Here is a 27,982-nt window from a genome sequence, read left to right on the forward strand (position 1 = left end):
GACCACACTACCTGCCCCTGAAAAAACAACGGTGTAGTTCACAGAAGCACCTAACAGATGTAATCTGAATACTGGTTTAATGAGAATCACAGATAGAAGTCTTAATTATGCATGTATAGTTGCCTCATTTTATATTTCTGAATGAAATATAAAATGATGCAACAGCCGACTGTGCATTTACACTACATTGTAATTGTCTCTGCACCTCGCTAAGTCAGCAAGGGAAGGTACTGGTGTTTAGTAACTGTGGAGCTGATTTGCTCTTTTCTCCAGCCCTGTGCTCTTTTCCAGATGACAAGTAGCTTATTGATTGTTATTTGCAGCCATTTTAATTCTGAAAATCTTAATATTGTAAGCCTCTGGAATCAAACAGAAAGCAATTTAGCTGAGCTAATAAACCAATACTGGATACAACCTACTCCGCATGATCATGTACGATTGCATCAGAAACACAGAGCATTCTAAAAGGGCAATTCCACCAGTTTTTTCAAGATTTTTGCAGAATTCAATAGTTAAGATGTAAACAAAGTCATTCAGGGTGATTTGATTTGAAATGCTTTGTTCTAGACAAACTTACAGAATTGTTCACAGTGTTGGTGATAGGAACCAGACGTCTGAAGAGTTTAATGCCTCTAAAAAATCCTCACTTTTAAGTTTACACTAAATGGTTACAAGTACACTGTCTGATTTATCACTGGTTTATTGACCATTCTCAACATTACATAAGAGAAACCTATACTGGACATTGTGACCCCTGGTTCCTGTTCCCCACCACTGTACAGAAATCAGTCAGAATGTTTCTCTACAATGAACCATTTCACCTCAAACCACTCAGAATGACTGTTTACATCTCAACAGTTGAATTATGCAGAAAAAAAGAAAAAAAAAAAACATCAGTGGAATTTCCGTTTAAAGCAACCACCAAAATATCAAGTGCATTTTTGATGCTTCAGTGAAGAAAGGCAGGTTTAATCCTGAGGGAAGTAGAAATGTCCTCATATAAGTCTAAATCTCTTCATCACTGCAATAGAACAAGTGGGATTACATGCCATGTCTTCAGTGGGCGACATGCCCACATAAGCAGTTCTGTCAGAAAAATGAACGGCGTTAAAAAAAAAAAAGAAAATCACACCCTGTGGTAAACACTAATTTTCCCAAGCTGATGCAGTTTGTCCAGTGTACATGTTTTCCTCAAATGTCACTGGGTCCACTGAATAAGAGGTCACTAAGTAGTCAAAATATGAATTATGATGTTATGTGAAAGTACTGCTGCTACTATAACTATACGCTGCTTCAACACTATTATATAACACCTTTCAGCTTCTAGCTTCTACTGCCAAAACCACAGATTTTACACAGTTTGCTGGTTTGGGTGGGGTTTTCTGGAGAGACTGTCAGTTGAACACACACAAGTTTCAGCTTGCAAGTAGTACCTATGTAGCAGTATTCTCATTTTGACTAATGACTGTATAATTCAAACGACACAGTGATTCAGGTGAAAAGTGCACGAAGCACAAGACATGCCGGCAGACGTGGGCAGTTCAGTTCTAGAAAGTGAAAATCCTCCCCAGGATTTCGTTTGCATCTCTAATAAACTCACACCTTTGAGCTCCTCTACTTTGAGGGTTTGAGGGGTTTGAGGGGTCCTCTGCTGCATGTTTGAGCTTGTCTGCTTTGAGGGGTCTGAGGGGTTCGAGGGATCCTCTGCTGCAGGTTTGAACTCCTCTGCTTTGAAGGGTCTGAAGGGTTTGAGGGGTCCTCTGCTATAGATTTGAGCTCCTATCTATCTACTTCTATGTATAGGCTTTGAACTCAACGAATAACCACAGAGGAGTGATTTCTGAAAACCCCATTCATTTTTCTCCTACACAAAAATGGCTGAGACCCAGGGCTCATTTGGTTGCCAACCTACAAAGTGACATTAACTTAGAGGTCTATATTTAAAGTGGAATTACACAGATTTTTCAGCATTTCTTGTTTGAACTGTTGGGATATAAACAAAGACATTCAGAGTGATATGATGTAAAAAGATCCACTGTAGAGAGATTTACTGACTTAAATTTTTAGAGTGGTGTTGACAGGAACCACAGAGCGTGATACATGCAGCATAAACACAGCCATTGAACCTACATGTGTCTTCTGAGCTTCTATATGTAACAATGATAATGGTAAAACAGGTAAATCTGAAGAAACAAACAAAATAATAGTTCTCTTTTTGGACTATTCTGCCTTATAACGCTCTAAATGTACCTCTCTCTGTGAATGTTTTTTCACATGTCTGATTTCTGCCATCACTACTGTAAACAGTGCTGAAGTGTCTTTATTATGGAGCATTTCACATCAAACCACTCTGTATAACTGTTTACATGTGAATTATTTGATTATACTGATTTTTTGGGGAAATTCTCCACTATGCACATTTTTGCGTTTTCCCTCATCTAACACAGCCGAACACTCAACTCATTATGTAAATAATAAGCCCCTCGTGTGCTGGGTCAGATGAACTGGAGTAGGAAACGCACAAAAATGGACTCACTTGGGATCCAGTAACTGGAATCAAACAACAACAAAACTTAACAACAGGATCTTTCTCAAGTGTGTGTTTTTTTATTGGAGATCCCCAAGTATATGTGTTTGGTGGGAACCAGAGTTTCAACAAGGTGACACATTTGTCTTATAAAATGGACATGAACTGGGCCAAGACAGGCCGAATACATTTCCATTATGTTTCTAGCTTTAAACTCAAGACACATAACTCCAGGACATCCTCTTACCTTCACCTAGCGATTATCCTTGGGACAATTACACATGTAAAATTTTGAAAAGTTGATGATTCTTCCCTTTCACATGGCTCACAGCCAGGTTTCGGGGAACAGTCTTTAAAGTAAGCAATCCGCAGCAGTACGTACCGTACACAGCTTTTTGAAACTTGAATTTATTTCCTAATGTTACGTATGCGTTTCAACAGTTCGGAATTTCTGCTGCTTTACATATTAAAAGTAAAAGGGAAATGTCGATATAATATTGCAAACAAAATATATTACTGAGATACTGTAACTCATATAAAGAAAAACTATACTGGTGGATGAAGAACTATCCTCCCCTTCACGAATAAAAGAATGCCAAAGACACAAAGTCCACAGCTGAGTGGCGTCACTGATGGAGTGAAGTGATGGCGTGAAGAAGGAGAGGAAGCAGAGAGAAATGATATCCTGTGGCAGAGTTTTCTGCCGGTCTGGGGGAAGGATGGATGGATGGATGGATGGATGGAGGCGAGGAAAGGCTGAGTATAGGAGTCCTTTCTCTCCCCGCAGTGTGCCCACGCTGGGCTCTGTGGGTATCAGTCAAGTCTCTGAAGTGGAGGGGGCGGGGCTATGAGATGACATCACCATCCTCCTGAAAGTGGCTCCTCTGCAGCACCTTCACGTGATGTTCGTAAATCTTGAGGGCGGGGCCAAGTCTGATCGACAGACCTGTTAGCACGTCACTGCGCTGCATCAGGAGAAGCGACTTCCCGTCAATTTCCTGTGGATGTGAAAATAAACATCAATAAGCTTAATAAACTAGCTAATATTAGCCAACTAGCTGGACTGAATCAGCTTTAAATTGCAGTCAGTGGGGTTTGTCCATTACAAAAAAAAAACAAAAAAACAAAACACACACACTTTCTCAAGTCCTGTATGCACTACTTCAAAAAGCTGTTCCCTTAATATTAAGCTTTTAGATATAGAATCATATTTACTTTGTAACCAAATAAAAGAATAACCCTTTACTAAATGTAAGATGACTAGTTTAAAAGAGACATTTTTACAACCAAGCCAAAAAAAATATATATATATATATATATTTTTTTTAATTCAATTTCAACCACTGGATCAAAAATGTCTTACAGTTTCTGAGAACAGCCTGTACTGGAACAGCCATCTGGAGCAGTAAAAGCTTACAGTCATCTAAATGCAGAGGCTTATCTACCTCATAACCAAACAACTAAAGAATAAACGTTTATTAAATGAAAGAAGAGAAGAGAAATTATTCTGTTCGGTCAAAAGGCTAGAAACTATAGCCATAGACTGTGAAAGTCCTAGAAGAAAGATGAAGCAACTTCCCCAGTGCAGCTAGAACCAAACTGGTTAAAGAGGAATATCACCAATTTTTCAAAATTTCTTAAGAATTCTATCACCAGATGCAAACAAAGTTATTCAGTTTGAGGTTACACCAGGGATGGTAACATCTTTGATGCAAATGTAGACATAATCCAAAACGACCAGTGACCCTACATGTGTTTTCAAGAGTTTTTAAACGCAATGTTGATGATGGTAAAATAGTGGCAAATCTGAAAAATATATTTTCTTTGGGCACTACTTTGCCTTACAATGGCCTACATGTACCTCTTCTCCATGAATATATTTGAAGAATACATTTTAAATCTCAAAACTATAATAAAACAATATCTCAGGCATCAAGCAGCATTTTGTAACTATTACATGTAATTTTATGTCTTATTATTATGATTATTATTATTATTATTACTTGCTTAAAGTACTGAGATAAACCAGTAGAGCAGGTGGGCCGATGCCCAGTTCCCTGTGGCCATTGTGAGAATTAAAATAATAATAATAATAATAATAATAAATAAAATAAAAATAAAAGAATAAAAAAGGAAACTCTGTAATTTTTCCCAAGAGGATCAACTGCTCCTTAGTGGCTGCAGTACTAAGCAGGCCAGCAGTGCCCAAAAATTTTCCCTGGTTATCCAGAACACAATCTAAGTCAAGGCAAGCCGAGGGCCACAAAATACAAAGTCCATGTTCAATTTGTTTGTGCAATGTTATATTTCTAAGACACTACAATATAATACTCCTGATACTATTCAAGTACGATAGATCAAACCACATAGTATGTCTTCACACGCCAGATTTGGGCAGCCTGGACAGTGCTGAGGTACTAACCTGTGTTCTGAAAGCCACTGCCTGCTCGGGAAATCCCACTGCAGTGAAGTAACTGACCACGTCCGCCACACTCCACTGTAGCAGGTCCTGTGCAATCTCCTCAGGCTTCACCGAGCTGCAGACGAAAGACCAAGACCAGTATTATACCTCACATTAAACACTCTAACCTGTCATTACCAGAACTCCCTATTGTTCCTGACCAGTCTCTGCCCCAATCGGGAAACTACTGTAAAGTACCAGCTAATTTTTCTCCTACAGCATGAACAACAAAAACAAGTTTACAAGACCACACCTATTAAAACAAGAGATTAAGTCTGTTTGCAATGCACTCTGTTAGCAAACTCAGAGCTAGTACTGCAGCAGGTGTGGTAATCCCAGACTGGTGATTTTAAGACTAGTCTTAGAGTTAAAAATAAATAAATAAATAAATAAAAAATAAATATTCACACTGTCAACAGCAACTCAGTATTGAAAGCCCATTTTAGTCAAAGACAGAGCTAATCCCTCACTGAAAAAACATCCCTTTAAGTCTTTTAGGCTACTGTGGGAAATTAATTACATTTTCACACCAAAATCTAATCCAAATACATAAATATAAACACTGTCACTTACACTCCTCTTTTTATCCCTCCATTCTTGGCTTGCTCTATTTCTTGTGGGCAAGCAACATCATCCCCTTTACTGCACTTTTTACCTGAAAAGAAAATGAAAGTTTTATATATTGGCTTAAAGTAGGAACTCTTTTTCGTTCAGGACACAGACTGTTCAATCAGATCACTCACCCTCTTCTGCAGGGACAGAGCCTTTGGCGGGTTCTCGGTCAGAACCAACTGCCTCATCCTGGTGCTGTGGAGCAGAGAGACAATACGAGTCAATTATCCATTCTAATTAAAGCCTCAATCAGGAATAACTGCCACTGGTGGGCCTATTTCAAGTACTGCAGGAACAGAATAAAAACAACACCACTGCCAGTAACACCAAAGGACTCTTATGTAAACTGAGCGCTAGTCCTGGGGCAACCAGGACAATGAATAAAGCACTTCAAACTGATCATTCAGCAAAAAATGTAATGTAGTCTATCAGCAAGACATGTCTGTCCCAGTTTTGCTTCTTTTGTTTTGCATTAATGTAGATAACAAGTAATCAAAGCTTAAAAACAGTAGCAGCGGCCTCCTTTCTTCACGATTTTGTTTATTTTTATATATAACTTTTGGTCATTTTGAGGGGTAGGGGCTCAGGAAAATAAAGGGGCAACATGAACTTGTAATATAATTTATTTTACAGCATAAAGTATTCATGTTTGTCAAGAGAGACCAACTTTTAGTGTTTCAAAGGAAAGCAAACATAGTGTTAGGAGTCTTTCCCAAAGACTCCAATAGGCAGACAGAAATAACATAGTTTTACTGATGAGGAAGTGTTCTCATAGAGAAGACAGGTGATCTCTTTAAAAGCTAAACTGTTCAAACTGTTTTTACAATCATTAAAAACCCATTTTATGTTTGCTTACTCAAAATAACAACATAATGGGATGTGACACTTAGTTAAAGAGAACATTTAGAGAATGGTGAATCATTGGTGGGATTTCCAACACTGTGATACGTCCATGTGAGGTGGGTCGGAGGTAAAATCTCCATAGACAGACAGTACTGCACTTGAAAAGCTTGTGGAAGCTTCATGAAGAAGCTTGTGGAGCCCAAACTGATCCACGAGTTTAATTCTTGGTACAATGTGATATTAAAAATATACAATACAATTACTGCACACCGACCAAGGAGGTACTTGTACAGCCTGAGGGCGAAAAGGGTATGCGCTTAAGCCTCCCCCCGACCCCCCCGGCAATTATCTGTGCACATGCCTGGTCAGAAACCACATACTTAAGATTACTTAACAACTCAACACAACCTGAGGCACTTGTGGGACGATTTAGGCATGCAGTTTGCACGGTGCTTATTGGCGACTATAAGGTTCCATAAGTCTTATAGATTGGATTACTGGCCAAACCATCACTTTAAAAAGGTCTGAACTGCACAGCTGAGAGTGACTGTGCAGTGGAATAATCATATACAGTCCAGCACTGAGCTTAGCCCATGGCGACCTGCAGTCCCTAATGAGCCTCTGATGTTCACTATGATGGACAGCTGGGATGAGCCGCGTGGACGTGCTTACCAGAGAGGCTCTGCAGTCCGACAGCAGCTGATCGGGTGTGAGCGCGCTCTCCTCAACTCTCGGCCCCTCCTCTCCCGTCAGTGTGCTCCGCTGGGCTGAGGGACAGATGGCCGCCGGCTGCCGCGCCAGCTCCAGCTCCGGAGACCCTGAGAGGGACAGTGGCAGACGCAGCACGTCGTAATGAGCTCAGGTACTCACGCTGCCAAGAGCCGCAGCTCCACCATACAAATCACTCATAAAAACACAGCACTTTACTGCTAAATAATGATATATTAGGGGAGTCAAGATGCATCGAAGGTTGGAATAAACTATAACTGTTTCTAATAATAAAGCAAGAAGCCATGCAAGCTTGAGCAGTGCAGAGATTTATTGCTGGTCAAGGCTGTTTTTATAAAACAGAGGTAAAATAAATAATTTATTATTAATAGTAACTGAACCACTCCTCTACTAAACGTGTAGTTTGTTAACAGGTGAATATGGCTGCCAAGCAACATATATTAGGGCATTAATATCAAATTCAATTGATGTTTGCAGTTATATATTTATAACAGGTATTATGTGACATTTTCAGATTTCAATTTTAGCCAATCAGATTACAGGACTGGAACTATGCATTTTACAATAGCCAGTATTTTTTAATTTTTAAAAAATAAAATTCTTAGACTGTTTTCAAAAATCTTTGTGTATTGTTTGTATAGTTCCTCCATTCGGTTCATTTTTTTAAATCATTTTTAATCACACCACTATAACGGAACTGAAAATTCACCTCTGTTTGGTTAAGATGTCTGTTGTGTTTGAAATGTAACAATCACACCTGGTTATGCCTGAACCAAATGTTTTTATACAACGCTGGCTGCTGCCTTTCATTTCCCATAATCCTGTGTGTCAATGCTGACGCAGCCAGGAGAAAAAGGCACAGCAGAAGAGAGAAACCGGTTTGTGTGAAAGTTCTGGTTATTTGTGACTGTTTTAACTGAAGTGAACTGATTTTATTTCTTACTAGAAATAGCCTGTGCGGCTTTCATCCTGTTGTAAAGCGATTTTAGAAAAGAAGTTGACCTCTGTTCTGTTCTATGAACATCTGTTTGTATATTACTTGAACCATGGCTGTTGAAACAGGCTACAGTGTTCATTATGATTAGGCTGAGATTAAAAGCAACTTTTAACTATATTTTTAATATAGTTAAATCATGGCTATTTCACTTTTACTTCAGTTTATTTCTAATAAAGTATTCAACTTGGTTGTTGTTTCCTTTTTAATATATATTACTGGGTAAAAAAATCCCTGTTTTAATTGACAGAAATGGCTGGCTAAACTTATCGATTTTATTAAAAGCTAAACAACTGCTGCGTTCTTTTAGTATTTTTTCTTATTTTGTCATTTTAAAATAGCAGGCGTGTAACTCATGTCAGCTCATGTAATACAGCCAGTGAAACGCTGGCACTTTTTAAGCATTAGAACTTAAACAAATTTATGTAAAATATCACATTTTGGTTATGATAATAACTTTTAAATACATTTGTATTTCTGGTGAAAGAAATCTGAAGGCTAATGCTAATACAGCTAAACGCTTACAGCTAGCACTGAGCTGTTGGTATCTTGGCAATGTTGTGATGCTGCTTTCAAAGTGTGTCTCAAACAGACACAGCATTGGCAGCAAGGCATCGAGACCGCTGCCCTAAGTTTTGGACACAGCCTTCAGAATCCTCTGAATCATTCACTAATTATGAGTCAAACTGAATTGTTGTTATGAGGTCAGACACCCCTAATACATCCCTAATAAATGAGCACCTCTGTTCAGTCACTGGGTTACTTGTTGGCACTGCTAGAAGGATCAGTGTGGTGCAGTGCTGTGTAAGTACCTGTGTCCTGCTGAGCGGCGGGCTGTGTGTGCTCGGGGGGAGCGTGTGGGGTCTCTCTCTCTGGCTCCAGGCTGCTGTGGCTGGGAGAGCTTTTCGGGGCGCTGGGAGACGCGGCAGGCAGGCTGGATCCAGCGTCTGTGATGGGACTCAGGCCGATGCCGGAGTCAGTGGTGCTCTGCATGCATGGCGCATCCAGACTGGCCTCCTCCTCGTCCATGCTGCTGTCCAGGCCAGCAGTGGTGGACAGCTCATCCTGAAAAAAAGCAAGGTGGGGTCAGAGAGCTAAACTTTGACTTCAATAGTGAAAACTGGACCAAGCCTGACAGTTGAACTGTAACTTTAGATTAGCAGGAAGGCTTACATCAGGAGTTTCCAATCCCAGGCCTGAAGACCTCATGCTCTGCACATGACCTGGTTAATTAGTTTGTCTTAAGTTAGTGTTTGGTAACCAGGGAACAACCGATTTACAAGTTAAAAATGCAATATCTCTTCCTAAAAAAAGATGTGTGTGTGTGTATATATATATATATATATATATATATATATATATATATATATATATATATATATATATATATATATATATATATATATATATATATATACACACACACACACACTCACACACATTTAACATATGTCCACGTACTGCAGTTTAGCCCCACATATTCACACTGAAGTTAAAAGAAGAGTTGCAGCCTGGACTGCTTTTTGAACAAAGTTACTATACAGGAAAGCCAATCAGAAATTAGGTCATTTGCAAATATCAGTCTAAACAGCACAGTAACAATACAGCCTGTTTAGTAAGTACAAAGCAACATTGAAAAATAGTCAGAAAAATTATTTATGACTGTTTTTGGTACATAAAACCAAGTACCACTAGTGAAATCTTTTTTATTTTTGCAATTTTCTTTTTTAAATATTTTGCATTCTTTTCGAATTTGATGCAACATTTTCTTTACAAACCATATTATCAGCATAACAGTTTCAGCAAGAAGTATCATCTTTGAATATATTTACTCAAATTTCAGAATTCCTCAGTATTTGGTATGTCTCGCTTTTGCTTTAAATGGCAGCGTGCACTAGAGCTGGCATGGAGTCCACAAGTTTGTGGAAAAGCCCATGATCAGTAGATCAAACCCTCCTGAGAGTTGTCTGAACAAGGGTTTCAGTTTTTGTACAAACTTTGTCATAACTTTCACTTGTTTTTATTTTTTCCAAACTTCTTAAGGTTTAAATGAAAAAGAACATTCCAGATTTTCAGTGTAGTCTCTGACATTTGGGCCCCGCTGCATGTGAACCTCGGGAAAAAATACAAAAAAATACAACAAAATGTAAGCAAAAGATGTAGGATATGAGCCTGTGAATGCTTTTCTAACAGAATGTCTTCACGTTATGTTAAAGGGTAAGTCCACCAATTTTTCTATAATTCTGCATTACTCTATTGCTGGGATTCAATTGCTGACCGAAAAGTCATTCAGAGCGGTTCGATGTGAAATGGCTCATTACAGAGAATCTTACCGAATCTTTTCTTAGTGGTGGTGACATGAACCAGAAATCCATTTCATTTACTTTCCAAACCAGTGAACCTACACGTGTCTTCAGATTTTTTACACATAATGCTCATAAAGTAATCATATAGTCATCATAAATAATCATAAAGTCGTAATTTTTTATACATAATGCTGATGTGCTGATAAATGTATTAAATAATGATCCTGAAGTCCTGAGATGTCTGGTTCCTCTCACCACCACTGTGAACAGTTCTGATTCAGTAAGTTGCTCTACTGCGGAGCATTTCACATCAAACCACTCTGAATGACTTTGTTTACAACTTATCAACGCAATTATGCAGAGGTTATGAAAAATCGGGAACTCCCCTTTTAAAACAAACGGTGGAAATCATCAAATCAAACCATGACTGAAACCGCGATGCATCATCACACTCACAATATGGCTGACCTTTGCATCTGGACTAACTTACAGGCAGAGCGCGCGTTAGCACGCGCTGTTTTTATTAAAGGGGACATTCCATGTGTGTAAGCTCTCGCTAGCAATCGCGCTTTAACTGGAACCGCGTATCACAAGCTGAAAGGTCAGGACGAGGCTGAAGTCGGCTTCCTATTCGCCAGCGTCTTGTTCGAATTTTCCCGTTCCACCTTAAATAGTGCAGCTGTTACAGTAACTGCTGCTCCATTTAAGGTGGAACGGGAAAATTCGAACAAGACGCTGGCGAATAGGAAGCCGACTTCAGCTTCGTAAGGTCAGGACTGCCGCCGCTGTGCTCGTGCTAGTTCACGAACAGCCGAACGGGAGGGAGAAAAGGAGAGAAAGCAGAAAAGAGCCGCCTCCCGGCTCGCGAGCCGAGCTACAAACTTCGAATCCGGGGAAACGGGCGCGTTTACAAAAGCGGCTCACGACCCGCGAGCTGCGGTGCACCCCCTCCGTGCATTGTTTTAACTTCTATTTGTTTTTTCGTGCGCGTGCGTGTTTTGTGTGCGCGCGGACGAGGCTGCTGTTCTGCGCCTTTGAGCGCACGACGTGCGCGCGTATGTGCGCGCGCGTCCTTGCGTAACCAGCTCGAGGCTGCTGAGGCGCTCCTCAAACTCGAGAGAAAGAGCCGAGACCCACCTACCCCAACCCAACCCACTCCAGCACGCGCCATCCCCCCTCCAACACACGCACGCGCTCCGAAGCGCGCGCTGCTGCCCGCGCGAAGCATGGCTGGTCTGATTCGGTTCAGTTCTCTGAACCGGCTCTTTCGGACCGCCCGATTCAATGAATCGAACGTCGGTTCGTTCATTGATTCACAAGCCACTACTTCTACTTCTCTGCTAAAAAAGACGGTTCTTTAGTAAAGACAATGGTTCTATCTATAACCATGAACAGTGTAACCATCTGCATAATTAAATGGTTCTTCAGATTGATGGAGAATGTGGTATGTGGTTCTATACAAAACCTTTTTGGAAACGTTTCTATATTATTCTACTGTTACAAGCTTGACATCATTTTCAAAAAGGTTCTGTTTAAAACCATCTACAGCACATTCTCCATCAAAGAACCATTCCCCCCTGCAAAGAACCATGCAAATGGTTCTTTGAGTGTTCATAGTCCTAGAAAGAACCACTGTCTTTACTAAAGAACCCTTGAAGAACCATTGTTTTTGAGAGTGTACTTGTGCTCTCTGACACTAGCAAGACTCGAAAGGTCCAAAACACAGAAATAACAGAAAGAGAAACCAGGATGCAACACTGACTAAAGATCAAAGACCAATCTGTGGGGATGGATAATACATATACAAACAGTTAGGGGTGGAGCATATGACAATATTTTATCATTCTCGTGATATTTTCCAATTTGCTTTAGTGATCATATCACGGATATCGTCAGTACTTAAAGAACACTAACTACACGTTTACTGCAAACTGAGCACAATTAAGCCTGTATAATTGGTTTTTGAACATTGAACAAAAATCAGTGTAGCTGTAGGTTTATTATTATTATAATAGTATTCTTATATATGGCACTAAGTTCTATTTTGTCTGTTCCAACTTGATGTTTCCTAACTAAATATCATCCATCCATCATCTAAACCGCTTATCCTTCTGGGTCGCGGTGGGGTGCTGGAGCCTATCCCAGCTGTCATTGGGCGGAAGGCAGGATACACCCTGGACAGGTCGCCAGTCCATCGCAGGGCAGACAGACAGACATACACATTCACACACTCACTCACACCTAGGGGCAATTTAGCATGTCCAAATGGCCTGACTGCATGTTTTTGGACTGTGGGAGGAAACCGGAGTACCCGGAGGAAACCCATGCAGACACGGGGAGAACAGGCAAACTCCACACAGAAACGACCCTGGTCACCCAGCCGGGAATCGAACCCAGGCCCTTCTTGCTGTGAGGCGACAGCGCTACCCACTGCGCCACCGTGCTGCCAACTAAATATCAGAAAAACTAAATATAAAGATGCATATTGTGAAAATGTCTTGAAGTACTGTGATAATTTTTGTCATATTGCCCACTCCAACAAATAGTCACTAATGCTAAGGACTAACCATTTTTTTCATGACCCTGTCCAGTTGTCCACTGTTTACTCTTTAGTCTCTACTGTCCTATACTTACAGTCAATGTGAAATACCAATCCTATGCATTTTACATCCGTACCCTGACGTGAAACAAAACGGAGAAGCTAACTGCTGTTCTCAGCTTGCACTCAGAGCTGTAGAATCCAGCTATAAATATATGCAGTAGAACAGCGACTGTTCTCATGTGCCATTTTTGCTACGTTATGAAAAACCACAACTCCAGTCATCATTTTTCACTTCCAAGCGTGAATAAGTTTCTCGCCTGCATCGATCTCCACCCACAAACACACCCACAACAAACCAGCAACGTGCATCAATGCTGAAGGTAGCACCTTGTCCCAGAGGACCAATGATGCTTCTCAGTCAAAACAAAGCTGTGGTGAGAATGAATGTGACAAAATTGACTCTTAGTGACTAACAGCGGCCTGCAGAGACAGCGCTCAAAGAGACTGTACAGATTATCGCTAGAGCAGAGGTGGGTTCAGGTCCAGGGAGTCATTTATTTTATTAAACTGCTTCTGTATTGTTTGCCATCACATGTGTTTTTCTTTGTATTTTCTCAGGCCTGCTAAAGCTGCATCCCAAGCAGCCTCTCTGAAAGTCCACGTTATCGCTCTTACAGCCTAGATGAACAGCAGAATTAGAGCTCTAAGGGAGCCCTGTGGACTTTCTTGGTAATGTGCATGTTAAATCTGCATGTCTGCAGATTCGTTTATAAGGCCAAATTGCAAAAATTATTACTACTGTAAGCAATGCTTATTACATAAACTGTGGCAAAGCCAGGAAAAACCTCCTTTGATGGTGTTTCAAAAGGTGGGAGGAAGTTCTGAAAAACTACAACCGGCCCTACAGGAAGCACTCGCTTTTGTGTGTTTAAAATGTTTGTTTTTTTTAATGAACACTCAAAGAACCCTTTGTATGATTAAAGGGTTCTCTGCATTGTGAAAGAGTTCTTCAGATTGCTGGAGAACGTGCTGTAGATAGTTCTATATAGGACCTTTTAGAAAATGGTTCTATATAGCACAAAAAGCGTTCTGCCATTTTTATGATGTCAAACTTGTAACAACAGAAGAACCCCTTTGGGTGCCACCTAGAACCCTTTTCAAAACGGTTCTACATGAAGCATCTACAGCATATTCTCAATCAATCTGAAGAACCATTTCATAATGCAAAGAACCCTCTGATCAAAGGGTTCTATGAGTGGTCATGGTTGCATACAGAACCATTTTCTTTACTAAACAACCCTTGAAGAACCACCTTTTTTAGAGTGACCTATTAATTTCAATGGTATACGTTTTTTGGATTAGATGATTTTAGGTTATGAAAACGTGCTACCTACAGTTTTATGCAGAGAGCCATCTATAAAGATGCGCTACGGTAGAACACTTCGACAAACTAGCACGGTTCGTCTTAGCGGACACGACTGGACACTCGCATTAAACGGGATGAAAAAGTTCAGTCGAACTTGTGAATCGGTTCCCACGAGCCGATTCGTTCACGAGTCGGTCGTCGCTCAGAGAAGCGGCGCTGCTGCGCTGAACTTAGATCCCGCCCTGCGCTCAGAGGCTCCGAGAGGCGCGCGCTGCTGCCGCCACAGAGGACGAGGGAAGAAAAACACACACACACACACACACACACACACACTAGCGATGAACGCGTGGCTTATCCGACATGACCGGCAGCCGCAAACGCACATCAGTGATGTTGCCAGTCGGAGCGAATAAGCTTTGCAGCTTTACAGTATCGCAGACACCGCCGAGCTCCCCAGCTGCCCGTTATTTCCGCCGACTGTTAAACAGCCTGACGAGCCTGAAGTCAGATTCGTGTTCGAATTTTCCCCGTTCCACCTTAAATGGTGCAGCCTGGGGCGCCACAATGTAACTGCTGCACCATTTAAGGTGGAACGAGAAAAATTCGAACAAGAATCTGGCGAATAAGAAGCTGACTTCAGCTTTGTAACAGCTTGTGCGTTCAAAAACCGTCTTTTTTCTGCCATAGCGGTGTGAGAGTGTGTGTATGTGTGTGTGTGAGTGTGTGTGTATGTGTATGTGTGTGTGTCTCCGTCCCCCCACCTCCACCGCCCCCCCTCCCGCGTCTACGCTCAGCCAACTCACCGTCCTCCTCTGAGACAAGGAGGGGGGTCGGCTTCTCTCGACAAACTGCATTTTTTTGTAATTTGGCGATAAAATATATGCAAGTTTATCGATGCTTTTGTGGTTAAAAACGTCCTTTAACGCTAACTCAGCCGTCGCCCCCTCCCCCTCCTGCCCCCCCACACGCACATACTCTCACGCACACACACACAGAGTCGCTCCGGTCGCTCGGTTCCCCACATCCGCGATGGGTTAGTTTTTGTTGTTTTTTTCTTCGTGAGTGACTTTCTCTCCAACTTCAACCTCCTCCGTGTTAAAAAACATGACAAAACACCCCCAAAACCAGCCGAGAAACCCACCGGGGCCACGAAAAGCTTTTGTTTATGTTAGCCAGCTAACGTTAGTGTTAGCCAGCTAAGCTACCTGAGTGGAATTTTTCTCGCGTTTAAGACAAAAAAACCCCAAACCAGAAAAAGTGTTCGAGAGGCCGCTCGGCCCGGCGGAGGGCCGAAAGCACTCGCTTTTCGTTGTTGTTGGCGTTTTTACGCACTCGGAGGAGAAGCTAACGATAACGTTAGTGCCGCTCCCCGTCCGTCTGCGCCAGTTCGCTCGTGTGTGTGTGTGCGCGTGCGAACGAGTAACGTTAACTGAGTGTGTGAGTGTGTGTGCGCACTTGCTTTTGCGTTGTCGTTTTCAGACGAACTAGTTCACTAATCCCACACTTTGTGTCTCGAAATGTTAAATTTATCCTCTCTACTTCGCCTCAGACTGGCCGAGCACCCCCTCCTCCTTCTCCTCCTCCTCCACAACCTCCACCTCCCCCCTCTCTCTCCCAGACCGGCTCGCTCTCTCTCACCTCCCCGTCCTCCATCGGCTCCTCGTCGGCTGGTCCCAGCGCATTGTCGCCGCCTCCGTCGCGGTTCACCTCGGCCGTGCAGGCTCGCTTGGCCGCGGGCTTGAGGGCGGACGCCTGCTCGAGTTTCCGCCGGCCTCTTTGCACTTTGGCGGCGTTGCGGTACGACACGGAGCCCTTGTAGTTCACTTTGAGCACCGCGTGCTCCTGGATCAGCTTCTCCAGCTCCACGCAGGTCCGGTCCGGCTCCGAGCCGTGCCGCCGCCGCACCATCCGGCAGATCCGCTCCAAGTCCGGCCGCGCTTTCCGCGACCTCAGCGAGTCTATCGTGTCCAGAATCCACTCGCGGAACCTCGGCTCGGACATTATTGTGGGGTTTTTTTTTTTCGCTTTTGTTTTGTCGTTCTCTCTCTCGCTCCCTTCCTCCGTCCGTCCGTGCCCAGCGCTGCCGGCGGGGTGCAGTGAGCGCTGCTCCGAACTCCTTTTTTTGTTTTCGGGCGTTTTTTAAAATTTTTTATCTCCAGGCTTCGCGCTGCTGCCCCGCTGGAAGCCGCGCGGTCCGAGCGAGCGGAAACATCGCACCGCCGCGCGCGCGTGCGTTCGGCGCCTCGTGCGCTTAAGGTGGAACGGCCTGGATTGGCGCGCGCGCAACCGCCACAAGGGGGCGGAGGGATTTAAGGTGGAATGAAAAAGATGCAGGAGGTCTGACACCGTAAAATAAACACTCAGAAATACATAAATAAGGAGAGAAAGGCTTTCGCACTAAATCCCTAACATTAAAAAAGATAAAAGTGAAAAGGTAGTTTATATTAAAAACTGAATGTTTATATAAAAAGGACGTCCAATCCACAAATCAACCATTTTATATCTCATAAGCTGTTTCTTACTAAATATATAAAATGCATCAACTGCTTCATAAATAAAGCCTTAAAATCCAAAATAAGAGATTTTTCAATATTATTAAATACACAGAGGTCCATTATTAATAAATTAAAATAACATTTCAAACAGGACCAACGTTTTTGTAATTTTAACAATTAAAACTTTATTGGAATGATACATGTTGCAAAATATTATTCTGTGTACTTTTTTTGTAATTTTTTTTTTTTTTTTTGTAATTTTAACATACTCCATGTGTCTTACGGGTATCTGTCAAGTTCTCCAGAAGGTAAAATAATTAAGACTGTTAAAGGCAGAGAATATACAGTATTGTTTCCCCGAAAAGGTACAATAAACTACACCATCACCATACCTGTGTCGGGAGGAAAGAGTTTCTTGTTATTGAAAATACACTTAGAAAATATGAAAAAAAGTAAATCAATGTTTTTTTCTTCTTCATGATCTTAAAAAGCAAATAGAAGAGTGTAGGAAACTGGATGTGTACAAAGGCAAATTGAAGCGTGGACTGATGCACACAAAATAGCTGATTGACAATATAGTGAAGGGATGAGAAGGAGACGGAGGGACGTGGGACACCAAACATGTTTCAAGAGAGGAATTGGGCCCAGAGAACCAAGAGGACATAGAGTGGGTGACTGCAACAGCTGAACAACGCAAGGTTTATCACTTATTTACATACTCGGTCAGAAGAGGTCTCAGGAGTGGTGCATCTGAGCATTTCCCATAAATCTTTGGTTGCTGGAAAACGATTAGATGCTGTTTGCAGATAATCTGCTTAGAACCTGCTTATAGATTTACTCCCATATTATCCCAGTACATTCAGGGCCCACATGAACAAGACACATAGTAGAAGTGCTTGTCTGGGACTGACTCCACCCGTTTCATATGACTGTGTCCATCAGGATATGAAAGGCCGTAACAGATCACAGATCTGTTTCACTTTGACAAGCTTTATACATGTGGGTCCTGGGCAAAAAGTCAAGGAAAGGCTCCAATCTGAACCACTTTGGTACATCCTCTGACACAGTATATTAATAGGAGATAGTCCTTGGCCAGTTTTCTTGTCAAAATACCACTGCAGCCAAGCCAAAGTCTGTCGATTTAATTTTTTTAAAAAGTACTTCAGTAAGTTTTCCTAGAACACTGTTTTTTTCCCCCCAGCACTTGAGCTATACAAAACCAGGAGGCGAAGCTGTCTCCCCCATTCATTTATGCTTTGGAGTCTTAAAAGAGAAAATAATAATAACAATAATAATGTGAGCGAAAATATCCATGGTGATGTAAGCCTACAGGTGGCAACTGCAAAATTAAATAATCCAAAGCTCATTTTGTTTTGAGTTCTAAGCAGCCCTACAACGTGGGACACTGCCATTGGGGGTCGTTTCTCTCCCCTCCCTCAAAGTTACTTCTCTGCCACCTCAAACGAGCAAAGCCTGCATCCCAATTACTGTTTCGGCTGTGCAAGTCGAAGGCCTGAATGACACTGGCTTTCTACAGTAGGGAAAATGTGGACAAACAAAACATTACAAAGCATTTCTCAAACAGTGTCCTTTTCACTCGACAGCCATGTCAAAGAGATACTTCTGTTCATCCAAAGACATACATTGTTTCCCCCCCCCAAAGATCTGTTTTTAAGCTGGCACCAATTCATTAGCTTTGAGAACATTCAGTAAAAGTAAATCAAACTACAACACACTTCATTAAAAAAAAAATTTGAGAATCCTCAGTTACATCACATACAAATCACAGAAATGCAGGATTTAGTAGGAGCGGTTAGGACGGCACCTACCAACAGCCTTCCACAGCAAACCGCTGACTCCTGTATGACAGTGCTGAAAGCAAAAAAACGAGCTTCTGCACACGATGACACACACAAGCAAAGCTATGTTTAAAATAAACTAAATAATTACCACAAATGTTTTGCATTATTGCACATGATGGGGCACTATGAACATCTCTGAGATATCTGGGTTTAGATTGTCTTGCATCCTACAGAATTAAAGAGCAAGAATTACTTTTTTTCTCCCCCCATGTTCTCATAGCTCCCATGTCGAAGAACTAGATTTTAATTTAAAATGAGGGCACAGGAGTTCTGCTTACTAGGGAAGCTCATTTCCACCAGGTAGAGGATGTTTCTGGCAGATGTACAACCACATTTTGACGTAGCACTTCAAAAATAATGACTTATTTTCTCAACATTTTGCCTTATTATCTTGAAACTGACTTGACTTGCAATGTCCTGAAATAATTACTTTCTTGAAATTTAATAACTCATTATTTTCACATGTAAAGTCAGAACTTCATCTGAACTCAAAATCTCAAAAAAAGTTAATATTTCACAAAAAAGTCCTTATTTCAAGAAATAAAATCAATATTTTAAGAAAATAAGTCAATATTGTTTGACAATAAGGTAATATTTCATTAAAAGCAACTCATTATTTAGAAAAAAGTTATATACTTTGAGAAAAATCATTATTTCAAGAAACTACATCAAAAATGTTACCTACTGCTGCTGTAAACAGAAAATCAGAAAAAAAAAACAGGCTACTATTTCTGCTCTACCTGGGGGGAATGGGCTTCCATAGCTTTCCAATTTATTACACACATAGAAAGCCCCACCAATAGCCATAAGAGCATCCTGCAATTCATTTTGGATGGGTAGTCAAAAAAAAAAAGAAAAAAATTGTGTGATCTGGATACTTGATTTTTAAAGACTTGTACTAAAAAGAAAAAAGAAAGATGCCTTGCCTGCATGTACGATCATTAGAGTTGTTCACTAAAGGCAGCTTTCTGTAGTGGGCATTCAAAAAAGAAAAAAAACCCTCATCCCTTACCCATCACTCAAAGGATTTTTCTAAGAACTGAACTCCCCAATTCCAGATCTAAAACGCAGGTTGTGGGGTTTGTTCACTGAATGGCAGGACATACAGTGAGTAAACACACCATCACTGCAGCAGAAACCTTGAAACCTAGTCCTGCTTTAACATTTTGCAGTACAAAAATAACATGCAACTCTTTTTTTTTTTCCCTTCCGGAGAGATTTTTGCTACTTTTTTTTTTTTTCATGTCAACACATCAACCAGCTCCACTGCAACTAACAAGCGTTTTGTGCTTGAACAACTCAACTTCACATTTTTTTTCCTTTTTCCATTTCGGCAGTTAAGGTGATTTGATTTACCCTTCATTTAGGTTTCAAAGCTGAACAAAAAAGCTGAAAGGAAAAGACATCAAGGTAATGAGCTGCAGTCCATCATTTAACAGTACACATGCTACCAAAGACTGATATTCAGGAGTGCGGAGGCCATTTTAAAACCACAGAGCTTCCTCCACTATGGCTGCTGTGAAACCCACTGCTGAGATTTGAGCTGACTGTTAGAAACTAAAACTTGCTAGCAAAGTCCAAGTCATAATGCATGTGTTTAAAACACACACACACACAAGTTAAAATTGAGGGACAATTTCACAATTTTAAGTGGTCAACACTGCCTAAACATGTCTGAAAATGTACCAAACGTGAGAAGTATGTATGAAAAAGAGGACAGAAAAAAAAGTGGGACAGGGTGATGTTGCCAAGCTTAATTTTGAGGAAATGACAAAGGGGAGCTTGCCATTCTACCAAAGACAAGGCGCCCCAAACGCCACACTATGGAGGAAAAAAGAATCCCTCCCCACCTGTTTTCCATTACTGCCATTAGGCTGGCTAGTTTGACTTGGTATTGCTAGGACAGATTTGACTGGAAAGATGCAGAAGAGGGGAAAAAAGAAAATCAGTGAAACAACACGGAACAGGGTAGAGAAGAACAGAGCAAGGCTCGGCCGCCGCGCTCGATTAAGAAGCTGCTATCCAGGAGTGAAGTGTCCTGGACGAACCACAATTCAGTACCAGAGATTAAGCTCTGTGCCCCGTGCCAACCAAATCCAGAGAGATGATTGCACCTCTACCTAGAGGACCCTCTCTACAAACCAAAGGGAGACGATGAAAACGGATAAGTATAGTAATAAGTGATAAGCGATCTCGAAAGGCAACAACACTGCTGGCTCTCTCTTGGGACTCTGTTTTCCCTCTCTCCATCTCTGTGTGTGGGGGGGTCTACATCATTGTTGTTGTTACTGAATACAGGCTCAGTCCAGTCTATCATCTCTCTCTTTCTGCCGCCCCCCTTCGTCTTCACCACTCCGTCGCTCTCTCCCTCCACTGCTCCTGGCTGGGTCTAGAACTCAGCAAACTCCTTTCCGCATTTTTCTGTGAACGAGACTCGGATTTCCTCTTCCTCGTAATCGTCGAAGTTGCTGGTGTCCCCAGGTCCTTTACACTTGGGGATGAAGGGGGCTTCCACCTAAGACACAGACAAACACGTAGAGGTTATAACAGGTTCTGATTTCACTGATTGATCAGATTACAGATTATCACGAAATATGACATTTGATTCGATTATTTAGGTTCAGTTCAGAATTACAGTGCCCTCCACAAATATTGGCACACCTGGAAAACATGAGCAAAAAAGGCTGTTAAAAAAAAACAAACAAAAATAAAAAACATTTTTTCTTACTTATCTTTTCCATCATTCATTCAGAATATTAATAAAAATCTAATCTCTACAAGTACAATGATTCCAGAAAAAAAATATTTTTAATCAGGAAATATATGTTTCTCATATCTGTGTGTGCCACAAATAAGTATGTATACACATATAATCATATATCTACCAGAGTGAAGCAGGATGTCATGGCTGACCATTTAAGTGTTCTAATCGCTCAGGTGAACTTTAAAACAAAATATGAATGGGAATACACTAAAAAATAATAATAAAAAATAAATAAATAAATAAAAAGAATAAATAAAAACTATGTGGTTATAATATGGTTAACATCACAAATTTGCTTAAATTTGAAGGGTGAAATACAAATATGCAGAATCTAAAAAAATGTTCTCTTCATGTCACTTGTCCTACAAAACTCTCTTTTGTTCAGGTTTAAATGTGCTCCGTTTGTTCTCAGCCTTTCGGACCCCACTGTAGCTGATCAGTCAAGACATTTTTGGTGTCCAAAGTTTCCTTCCTTAGTTTTGCACTGTGGTAACAGGACTAATGTAGCTAAAAAGTAATGGAAATCTAAAGGTTTGTTTGTTTCCCTATGCACACAAGAAAAGTGCAAGTAGTCAGGGTTCTTTAGAGGTTGTGTGGTGGTAACATGATTTCTTTCTTGGTGCTAATGTTAATAGTGAAACAAAAGCAGCTTTAACCTCTAATTTAGCTTTCAAAATGATATGCAGTGTTACAGACAGCAACTCTGTCTAGTTAGTGTTTTTATAAAAAGGGAAAATATCTGACTATTACATTTGACCAATCAATGGTCTGCAGCATTTCTAGCTTCATCCATGCACTCCAGCTTGGCATATTTGGTACTCTGGCAGGAAGGATAACCAAACTCAGCTTATACACTTAGGGGTGGCATTGGTTTATTGGCAGGGGAAATGACTGTGTGTGATCACGGGTTTGTAATCAGTGGAAAAACCTCACTGACTTCTATTATATTAACTCACAACTCACAGATGGTGAATAAAATGGCAGCACCAAATGAACCACTTTACATTAAATCACTCTGCACGACTTTGTTTACATTTCATACACTGAATTATGCAGACATTCTAAAAACAAAATTAGTGGAAGTTCCCTTTAAGGTTGAAAATAGCCTGAGAATTTTATTTTGACCAATGAGGGCATACGTAACTGAATATTACTGTAATCAATGAAAGTAAGTTTAAGCTCTCCAAAATCAATGCGGTTAAAAAAACACCTTCAGATCAATGCACTGAAATGTATATTTTATGCCGTTAATTACTTGGGAAACAAAAAGAACAATGTCTTTCTCCTGAAAAAGGTTCACTAATGTCCTAAAGTCTTAACCAACTTGAGACCTCCGCTTATGTTCAAGCCATGTTATTTGGCGCTCTCTCACCTTTCTCTGATAAATGGCGATCCAGTCAGTGGTGGCAAACCACTTGTGGCCCTTGATGTCGTTGACACCATTCTTGAGGTTGCCGAAGCGTTTAGTCAGGTCCACCTGCAGCAGGTTTCGCAGCAGGTCCTTCAGGTCCGAGCTGAAGTGGGAGGGGAAGCGCACCTGGGGAGGAGAAGAACAGAAGGCACAAGCTCAGAGTAAAGCAGAACAGGAGAACCAGAGGAGCACCACACTCAGCAGAGGACGGGAGATGCTCACTCACACTCATCCACACTCGAAGGAAATGTTTGGCTTTAGAAATCTGCCTCTTTAGTTTTGTGCTGGAGTTACAGAAATAACGCAGGGGACAGATAATGGAACGATATGTAGACTTCTGAGCACCGTGCAAACTTTTGCCTCAATCTGTGTAAAGTTGTTAAGTAATCTCAAGTAGACTTGTTTCTGACAATGTATGATCTATAAAAATGGACAAATGTACAGACAAAATTCAGGCTCCCAGATGGCTACCTCTGTTTTTACTTATGATACAAATTTAGCCCATTTTTATAGATAAAAGTATGTCACACAGTGTCAGAAACCGTATAAGAAAGTCTGCGGTTCAAGGAGAGTGTAATGATTTCGGCATTCAGTTTTCACAATACTAATTGGTGGGGTATAGCTGCTATTACATGTTAGCTACATTAACTTTGTAGCTCCAATGTAAAACTAAAGAAGCACACTGTCTTGGCTCATTGACATTTGGGATAAAAGGAAAACTGCAAATCTGATTTATCTCTGAACTTTAAGTTGCCACATCAGTGGATAAATATTTAAAACCAGGTGTACACTACACAAAAGACTGCAAAAGCAGACAGCATCTCACAGTTAACGTCAGTCTTCTGTAGAATTGTATGTCTTTTTATCATGAGGGTGTGTAACCTAGGCAATTAGGCATGAGGGTATAACACACTAAAAAGTGCTCAAAATCCAAAATCTCATCGTTATCATGAGACAAAAAAGCTAAACCGGAACAGACTTGTTGGTACAGAAACTGTGGATGGATATGGGGTTGGGAAAGCCAACATCATTCTATTCTGCAGTGAGAACTGTAGAAGCATTTTACTACAAACTGGTAAACTGTGCAAGGGCCTTGAAGTTCTGGGGACAGATTCTCAAAGCACCTAGAGCACAAATAACCCACCAGAAGCATCATATCTTCCAAGCCTCTGTTGTAACTGGCAGCTCCAGTGATTATTTTCTGTATTTTTTTTTTTTTAATCCTATAGCAATTATTTTTAAAGGGTGGAGTTAACAAAGCCCATAGAAGACAGAAGTGATTAAAATAAATTGTCATAATACAATTTAAAATACACAATAATATAAAGAACTTGACCATTCCACTTGTCTTATGATTTAACTGTACTCCACAGAAGTTCCTGTCATTTTTTACTGCATTTTTGCATTTATTTGTACTAACAACATAAATGATGAGGTACATATGTCAATACAAAAACACACATAATAACATACAATAAATGTACGCTTTTACAGCTGTTTATACTAGTCCAAGGGCAATGATGTACTATGTGGGCTTCCTCACTAATTTCCCATTGGCTGTTTGCATACTGAAACGTGTCAGTCTTTGGTAAACATGAAAGCAGCTGATGTGCCACCTTCCCTCAAGGGTAAAGCCCCGGAGTTACGCCACGACTGCCTTAACGTATTCTGTCTTTCTTTTGCGAATGAAGCGTGGGGAAGGTCACTAGCCAGTCAGAGTGGTCCTAGGCTAGGAGGGTCATAAGGCTGATACTACGGCTGTCGTTAGTAACCTCTATGAACTCTGAGAATCTAGCCCGTGGTTTTTAAGGCACTTCAAGTTACTAAAGACACTCAAGCATCTGTCAGTATTCACCAAGCAGCTCCTCCACCTCTGTGCATACAACCTTGCCCTCTCACTGGCTGTTGCCTAAATCACTAATTCAGCTACCTCGCTGAGCATCTTTGACTCGTGAAAGCTATGAGACGTAAAAATCAGCCTGTGATCGCAGGAGAATTCAATCGGAAGACTGAACACCGACACATATCCTCTCTCACAATGCTGGATCATCTGTCCTCAATTACTTCCGATCAAGCGCGAGACCTGGAAAACTGCTTCCAACTATGAAAATCTGTTCAAAGGAGTAAATCAGGGGTAAAAATTGTGTGGCGTTCGCGCTGCTTAAGTGTCTTCCTGACTATTAATTTCCTGTATGACAGCTAGCACATTGCATAAACTGCCTTTGTTGCAGAGCAACTCAGAAGTGACGGATGGCACTAAAGGTTTGTTCCTCTTCTTCACTCACCTTGCCTGAGACAATCTTCTCATAGATCTGAATGGGCTGATCAGCAAAGAAGGGAGGATAACCAGCAGCCATCTCATAAATCAGGACCCCAAGAGCCCACCAGTCCACAGCTTTATTATAGCCCTGAAAGAGAAAAAGCATAGAGAAATTACAGCACAGAACCTCAGTCTATGCGCTCTCTCACTTACTACAAATTTAGGCCTACTATGACTAATAAGCATGTGAGTGTCAGTGTGTTACAACATGACTCAGTGAGAGAACGCATCAGTGTGAAAGGTTATTTATTCATTGCTTATGAATGGGATCGCTAGCACAGCCACAGGTACGCACTTTACTGAGGATAATTTCTGGTGCCAGGTACTCGGGAGTGCCACACAGCGTCCAGGTCCGGCCCTTAACACGCTTGGCAAATCCAAAATCTGTTACCTACATGAAGGAAGCAGAGAGAAGTGATGTAAACAAACAATTAAATCCACGTTTTATAGATGAAGCTCATTTTATTTGCCTCAAATGTGTGGGCTTGTTGAGTAGCTTTTCTTTGGACCATAAGCCACTGTACAACCACATGGGAGCTGTACATTTTTTAAACAAAAGAATTCCATGATTTTTCTATATCATTAAATAAAATTTCCATGCCAAACATTTAGCATAGTGCTATCATCGATATGGATATACTGTAATATTTACATACCATATGATATTGCTTTTCAAGTTTTAGTGATCTTTTTGCAACATATTTGAGAGATAATGAGCATCAGATACATGACAAAAGTTGTTGCCATGTGGTTTGTTTTTAGCTTTTTATTTCATTTTGTGCACTTATGGTATTGAAGCCCTGACAGGTAACTGAAATGTACGTAATTTGTTTAAAGTTCATAAAAAATAAATAAAAATAGCATAGCATGCTTTCTCTCTAGAAATGCACTTTGTCTGTTTAATGTTTACAACAAATTGTGTAAGGTTCCCTTTGATATAATTTTAAAAACAACACAAAAAAAAACGTCCAACCAAAACAAGCTAGGGCAGGTTTGTAAGGCACTCTTAGCACTGAACATGCTCGCAATCAAGAAGTATGGGTTGATTAATCTTCTGCCTGCAATATAAATTACCTAATCGAAGTTCCATGTGGGACCAGTTTTACATGGAAAAGGGAGGTAATGTATTTATCAGCTTTCCAATGATTTTAGTCCCTTCCAAATCCACTGCATGATTTACTTAATGCGTAAAACATTAGGATTATTCTCACACCCAGTATTGTGTTTTAGGTGTGTTACGCATTAATGGCTATGATAGTGAATTGTGCTTTTGTAATATTGTATTTTGCCATTTGCTTAAAGAAAACATAGATTAGATTAAGTTTAGTGGTGTACCCGCTCCAGCACATGTGATTAAGCCCATGTATGGCTGGAAAATTGGCTGATGTGTCATGCATGGTAAAGCAGTGAAAACCTTGGTATGTTACTGACATGATTTTAAGGTCATTAAACAGTTTACAGCAGTCCGTTTTGACATCATATTTTGTTAATTTTCTAAGTGGAAAAAGGGAGAGGGACAAAAAAAATCTTGCCTGTACAAAACTTCAGGCACATTTTATATTTTTGGTTTTATTTTTTCCCCAATGTGTTAAACTAAATAAAATTAGTCACTAAAAATAGTAACCGGTAACCCAATAAGTTAACACATCATCTCAAGTACTGGTCACCAGCCCTGGTCCTGAAGATGTACTTTCCTGCAGAGTCTAGTTCCAACCACAATGTGCTGCACCTACTCCAGCTTATTAACTTCTTTCGAAGTCCATGATTGGCTGAATCAGACGCTTTAATGTTAAGTAAGGGGGCATGGAAACAGAGGGGTTGGTGGGGGGCATCTCCAGAAGGGTTGGTGACCACTGCTCTACAGGGAACGAACTTAAATATTTATTTGAGTTTAACACATTGCAAAAAAACATCATAAAATATAAAATGTCCAATAACCTTTGCACAGGCCACATTATGTTTTTGTTTTTTTAACCCAATATGTTAAAAACAAACAAACACCAAACAAACAGCAAATGCGCATTAAAATGAGGAGGAGGCGTGTTCTCTGTAGAAGATTCTTATTTTCACTTAGAAAATCAACACAACATGCAATTTGATCAGGGTGCTCAAATGTTTGCATACGACTGTCTGCTACTGTGAGTTTGGTGCGTGAGGTGAGCTGTATGCTCTGAACTGTGTGTGTTTACCTGTATATAGCCCTGCTGGTCTATCAGCAGGTTCTCAGGCTTCAGATCTCGGTAGATGAGGTCAAGCGAGTGAAGGTATTCAAAGGTCAGAACTATCTGGGCAGCATAGAAGCGAGCATGGGGCTCACTACAGAGAGAGTACGACACAGAGGGAGAGAGGACTGTAAAAGCAAGCCACTTGACTGAACCACTTGGTTGAAAATGCAAATGCTAACAAATATTCCCAATTAAAGTAATAACCGTGAAAAATTAATTCAGTAACATGATAGTGGATAAGAGCTCCAACATGAGGTGTCAGCATCTGTCTTAACTGCAGAAGAGCAGACATTAGATTATTAATCATATGCGGCCAAGAGATCCTACCTTGATTGCATCGCAAACATGAACATTTTTGATGGTTGCAGCCCTACTAACAGTGCATAAGCTAAAAGGGCTTGGGTGGATTCATACAGTTCAGGTTAGGCCAACTAGTTTCCATTCTCTATTGACCACACCTGCATTTTTGGTCTAATCAGATTGAAGTCAACCATTTATATTTTAAAATCAAACTTGTAAATTGAA

General features: G+C 40.8%; 2 protein-coding genes across 5 annotated transcripts in view; both read right to left on the reverse strand.

The window, feature by feature from the left end:
* Nucleotides 1–3,116: 3,116 nt before the first annotated feature.
* On the reverse strand, nucleotides 3,117–16,994 carry samd1a (sterile alpha motif domain containing 1a). Its single transcript, XM_036567413.1, has 7 exons — nucleotides 16,019–16,994; nucleotides 8,979–9,231; nucleotides 7,116–7,261; nucleotides 5,732–5,795; nucleotides 5,562–5,643; nucleotides 4,950–5,064; nucleotides 3,117–3,525 (listed from the first exon to the last, which is right to left on the reverse strand). The coding sequence occupies exons 1-7, from the start codon at nucleotides 16,379–16,381 to the stop codon at nucleotides 3,373–3,375; spliced, it is 1,176 nt and encodes a 391-aa protein (XP_036423306.1). The 5' UTR covers nucleotides 16,382–16,994; the 3' UTR covers nucleotides 3,117–3,372.
* Nucleotides 16,995–20,969: 3,975 nt separating this feature from the next.
* Nucleotides 20,970–27,982, reverse strand: part of prkacaa (protein kinase, cAMP-dependent, catalytic, alpha, genome duplicate a) — a 28,550-nt gene continuing 21,537 nt past the window's right edge. For all 4 annotated transcript variants that reach the window (XM_036567416.1, XM_036567414.1, XM_036567417.1 and 1 more), the window contains exons 6-10: nucleotides 27,422–27,548; nucleotides 25,528–25,623; nucleotides 25,198–25,320; nucleotides 22,874–23,038; nucleotides 20,970–21,252 (exon numbers count right to left, since the gene is read on the reverse strand). In XM_036567416.1, coding sequence (XP_036423309.1) covers nucleotides 21,127–21,252; nucleotides 22,874–23,038; nucleotides 25,198–25,320; nucleotides 25,528–25,623; nucleotides 27,422–27,548 — 637 coding nt within the window. In that variant the 3' untranslated portion in view covers nucleotides 20,970–21,126. The remainder of the gene's footprint in view (nucleotides 21,253–22,873; nucleotides 23,039–25,197; nucleotides 25,321–25,527; nucleotides 25,624–27,421; nucleotides 27,549–27,982) is intronic.

The sequence above is a fragment of the Colossoma macropomum genome, unplaced genomic scaffold (assembly GCF_904425465.1).
Source record: "Colossoma macropomum unplaced genomic scaffold, Colossoma_macropomum, whole genome shotgun sequence".
Classification (NCBI taxonomy): Eukaryota; Metazoa; Chordata; class Actinopteri; order Characiformes; family Serrasalmidae; genus Colossoma; species Colossoma macropomum.

Excerpts from the sequence above, each read along its gene's own strand:
- samd1a (XM_036567413.1), bottom strand. The coding sequence starts at position 16,381 with ATGTCCGAGCCGAGGTTCCGCGAGTGGATTCTGGACACGATAGACTCG. Across the intron at positions 5,065-5,561 it reads GGAGGGATAAAAAGAGGAGT|CTCGGTGAAGCCTGAGGAGA; the intron begins GTAAGTGACAGT and ends TTTCGTCTGCAG. Across the intron at positions 3,526-4,949 it reads CAGTGGCTTTCAGAACACAG|GAAATTGACGGGAAGTCGCT; the intron begins GTTAGTACCTCA and ends TCACATCCACAG.